At 38.4% G+C, this 4799-nt stretch overlaps 1 protein-coding gene across 1 annotated transcript; it reads right to left on the reverse strand.

Moving 5' to 3' along the window:
• Positions 1-2785: 2785 nt before the first annotated feature.
• Positions 2786-4258, reverse strand: TGIF2LX (TGFB induced factor homeobox 2 like X-linked). The gene has a single exon (XM_037513002.2). The coding sequence runs from the start codon at positions 4093-4095 to the stop codon at positions 3379-3381; it is 717 nt and encodes a 238-aa protein (XP_037368899.1). The 5' UTR covers positions 4096-4258; the 3' UTR covers positions 2786-3378.
• Positions 4259-4799: the final 541 nt, after the last annotated feature.

Raw genomic sequence — 4799 nt, forward strand, 5'->3', positions numbered from 1 at the left:
GACTAATATATTATTGAAGTATATTAATACATGATTGAAGTACACTTTAATGAGTCTCACCTCTACACCATCTGAGAGACTTCATTTTTAACCAATTCTTAATCTTTGTTAGATCTACCCCCTCTGAACCTCCCATTAATCATAAATCATTTTACTATATACTTATCTCATTCTATTATATCAGTAGAAATCTCTTTCCCAAGAATACAGCCCAATATTTTTTTTTCTAAATGCTACCTTCAACTTTTTATTTCTATAAGACCATATTTTTAAGAAGTGATGCTTTTTCTGCCAGGTTTTATATAGTTCTTAAACTCAAATAATATGGAATCGGTGACTTGACTTTAAAAATTCATTTTCTTTAGAAAATTATTCCAATTTCTGTCTAAAGAGTGAAGTACACTAAAGCTTCTCTAAACTTTAATCCTAGAAAAGAATAGGAATAGAAAAGCAGCAAGTGCAGAGTGGTTAACATTTGGTGCAATGACACAAGTTCTTAAATTTTACTCTATTAAATTAAAAAGCTATGCTTCATTCCTATGTTTGTAACATAACAAAATGAAGACAGAAGCCAAAGAATTGCTTCCCTTTCTACTATAATGCAGTGAAAACTACACCGCCACATGGCATACAATCCATTACAAAATACACGATGGGAATAGAATAATAACACTGCCATCCCAACATATTTCCCTTAGATCACGTCTTATAATCACTCTAAATTATTCCAACTGGACTCAGTCTCAGATACTGAAACTTTTTATCAAAAGTCTGATCTAAACAAAAAACCTCTGATTTAAAAAAGGGTTTCTTGGGCCTCCCCAGGTGGTGCAGGAGAGTTAGCTCCGCGCTGTGAAGCTGTCTGCAGCTTCTGCAGTGCTAGTTCCATCCCAAGGGTCCCACGTGGCACGACATACCTCTCCTGTTGCACCCGTTGCTCCCCTCAGCAGTGTATTTCAGTCAGTCTGCCTGTTCTGTTCCCTGCTCTGTATTTGGTGAATCCTCTCACCCTCCCACACAGCTGGCTTGTACCCGGGTTCTTGTATAAAATAAATAAAAAAAATCTTTAAATAAAAAGTTAAAGAAATAAAATAAAAAAAAGGTTTCTTTTTAACTTCTTCTAACTTGTCTCTGAGACAGAGTCAGACCAGGCACTGAAATTGCTGTAACAGTACATTTTGTACTGAGACAGAGGAGTCTCAGGAGCCCCAAAACTTCTTACACATAAAAGGTGGAAGACAAAGCAGTAACATCCAGTACTGTATAGGTCAAGTCTAAAAATCTTACCACTCAGATAATAAGCTTCCTCTCCATGTATACCTTGAAATCTTCAACTCCTTCTTACTGTAGCAGTTTGAGAGCATGTACCTGTTTCCTTTTGGGTAAAAATGCAAAATTATCATATATGGGATAATCTGTGATTATACATTTTAAAAAAGATTTTATTTGTTTTTTAAAGTGAATGGCACTTTATTTTTTTTAAATATTTATTTATTTATGCTCAGAAGAGCTGGGGTATAGGCCAGAGGTGAAGAGAGTTAAGAGGATTCACCAGAGATAGAGTGGGGAGCAGAGCAGGTGGGTTGACTGAAATAGACTACTGAGGGGAGCAGGGGATGAGACAGTAGAGGTCTGCTGCACCCTGTAGGTTAGTTCCCTGGCCGAAGATGGAACTTGTGCTGCAGCGGTGCGGTAGCTTCACAGTGCTAAGACTTAACCCCCCTTGCCACCAGGGAGGCCCTATTTTATTTATTGATGCTTATAAGAACTGGGGTGTAGGCCAGAGGTGCAGGGGGTGAGAGGATTCAGCACAGGCAGAATGGGGAGCAGAACAGGCAGATCCACTGAAATACACTGGAGTGGTCAGCTGTGCCATGCGGGTTTCCTCTCTGGCCAGGGATCGAATTGGTGCTGCAGTGGCTGGTGATAGCTTGATAGCACTGAGACTTTAAGATATCATATAGTGAAATTACAAGTAACTAGTAATATTAAAAAACAGTGCCTAGAAGTAGAAAACAAATATGATCTATTCTAATTCAAGGCTAGAACAGAACTGGGATTAGATTCCAATTTCTAGGCCCAGATTCCTCAGCTTTTAGACCCCTAGATTAGAGAAGATCAAAGAAGCTAAATTAACAGCTTTCTGGAGAATTGGCTTTCTGTTTCTATTGAAAGTCTACGTGTACTTGAGGCAGTGTGGCGAGCTACTTTTCAAGTGCAACACAATTTTCAAGTGGAAACTGCTTAAAGCTTTTGTCATTCCTGCCTCCACCTCTACCAATCCAAAATACTTTAAAAGAAAAATAAATAATTGTATTGAAAAAGTAAAACCAAGTTGAAACAAAACAATAAAAATAATAGCATATATTGTACAAAATAATGTAAAAATATATAAAATAATTTAAAATAAATAAATATATAATACAGAACCACTAAAAAAATAGAATACCTGATTCTACTTCTTTTTCCTCACAAAATTTTTAAGTTGACTCATTTTTTCTTTTTCTTATTTTTAAATTGACTTCCTCTGGTTCTGTTTCTCTTGAAAATCTTTTGTCAGTCCCTGCCCACCCCCCTCCCACCCGCCCCCCTCCCCCCTGACCCCTCCCCTCCCCTTTTAGTTTTTCCCTTTTACCTCCTTCTGATATAGTGAATTAAAACTAATAAAAAATATTCTCTAAAATGAATTATTCTACAATCAACACCAGAAAATTACCATTTGGATTTTTTTTTTATCTTTACTACATACATTTCACTTTATCTCAAATAAGAATTTACCCCTATCTGTAACATTCATCAATTCATGCATTTGGACTGCCATTCTCCTGCAGAGAATAGCAACTCCTTTATACACTGTACGAAGGAAAAGTTTTATTTTTCATAAAAATTCCAAGAAAAAATAAGCCCAGTGCTGTTATAGTCGTATTTTACAGAGCTTTTTTTTTTTTTAATCATTCATGTTAATAAACAGAAGTTACAGAGAGAGAAAGAGGAATGGCTTGGTATCTGTAGCAGTCCTGAAATAAAAAAAAATCTAGTTAGAAAAGTCAATCTTTGGAGAAGTCTCTACATTGTGTTTAATTCCAGATGATTTGTTCTGATTATCTGAAGCTTTTAAATCTAGGAAGACTCAGAAGAAGTAAAGAGATCTTTGCTTATAGTATTAGTCATGTTGACAAGTTAATATCTTCCATCTGGAAACACTGAAATATCTGTGCAGAGTTCAGTCCCAATAGCAAGTGATGGTTCTCATAAGACCTCTAGAAGGAAAGATGTTTCTATAAAAGGTATAGCTACAAAGTGTGTTGGGGTACATAAATGGATACACCATAGCAGACAAGGGACTGACTACTTGGGTACTGTAAGGGACGTAAGAAATCATGCATTGGATTCTTGCTTCTTCTGCAGCTCCAATTCAGCAGCCTTTTGAACCGCTGCATCCACCAGCAGCTGAAAGCTACTGAAATCCTTGTACTCAGCTGTCGACACAGGTATGTTGTCACAGGGAGAATATGTAGCTAACGGCTCGCTGGTGGAAAATCTGACCTTTTTCTTTGGCTGGGCCTTTGGGGTCAGCTTATGGCCTGGGGTCAACTCTGGATCCAACAGCTCCTTTCCTGACTCTAGGCCCATTGGCAGGGGACTCAGGGGCTGGTACTGCATCTTGTCTGGATATTTGAGCCCTGATTTGACCTGCATAGATGGTTCAGTGCTCTGCTGCTGGGTCACAAGGACACTCTTGCCTTTTTGGTGGTACAGGGCTATCTGATTGAGGTCACTTCCATCCTGTTGAAGCATTTCCGGAAGAACGCGCCTGCGGGCATTGATGAACCAATTAGAGATCTGCAGGAAAGACAAATTGGTCTGCTCTGACAGCATTCGCTTCTCTGCCTCTGAAGGATAAGCCTTAAACCGGTGCTCATAAAGCCAGTCTCGGAGGATCTTGACGGACTCGGTTGGCAAGTATCCTTTCCGCTTCCTCTTGCCCTCTAGTGAGGTAAGAACTTGATCTGTATCAGTGTTGTTATTAGACTCACATGAAATGCCTTGGGCCAGGCTCTGCGTCTCCGTTGGGCTATCTTCAGCGGCGTCCATGTTCAGGAAGCCTTCCTTTCACGATTTTAGGAGTCGGGGATGGCTGAGTTAGGAATAACACACTTGGGAGTGCCGTGAACAGGCCTGGACAGATCTCCAAGGGGAAGTCTCACCTTGTGTTCCCCAAGTCAACAGCGTTGCCAAGTTAGGAGCTGATGGGCTTCGTGACATCACATCCTTTAGAGCTCTCGTGTCCCGCCCTCTACTTCCGGTTCCTCCTTTACCTGACGTTTCTCCGTTCCATTTTTTCTGTAGTTTCAAATGTATTTGTTTTTCACTCTAGCAGTTTATAGCTCTCCAGAATTTTATTTCTGTGCTTCTGTCACCACTTTCTGTTAACTAAATTAATTTGATTTCTAGTGGTTATATCTTGCCTATGCATAGGCTCCTCACTTTCTTCCGTTTGGGTTTTACTCTGACATTTTAATATGTATATTGTACATTGCAATAAGTATTTATTTTTCTAAGCTATATGTTTATCTCAGACGTATATTTATGTATATATTCTAAGATATAAATATATATTTATGTATGTGCATATATACAAATATATATAATGTACAAAATTAAATGAACCAAAAGATAATGTCACAGAACCATCCCACCATTACATTTATGGCTCTTACACCTAGAATAATTCAGATTTTCCACAAGATATATGTAAAGAAAATGCTTTCTAATTTTTATAAATCTGGCATGGTCTT

This window comes from Talpa occidentalis, unplaced genomic scaffold (genome assembly GCF_014898055.3).
Source record: "Talpa occidentalis isolate TD23 unplaced genomic scaffold, MPIMG_talOcc4v2.1 talOcc4.15, whole genome shotgun sequence".
Classification (NCBI taxonomy): domain Eukaryota; kingdom Metazoa; phylum Chordata; class Mammalia; order Eulipotyphla; family Talpidae; genus Talpa; species Talpa occidentalis.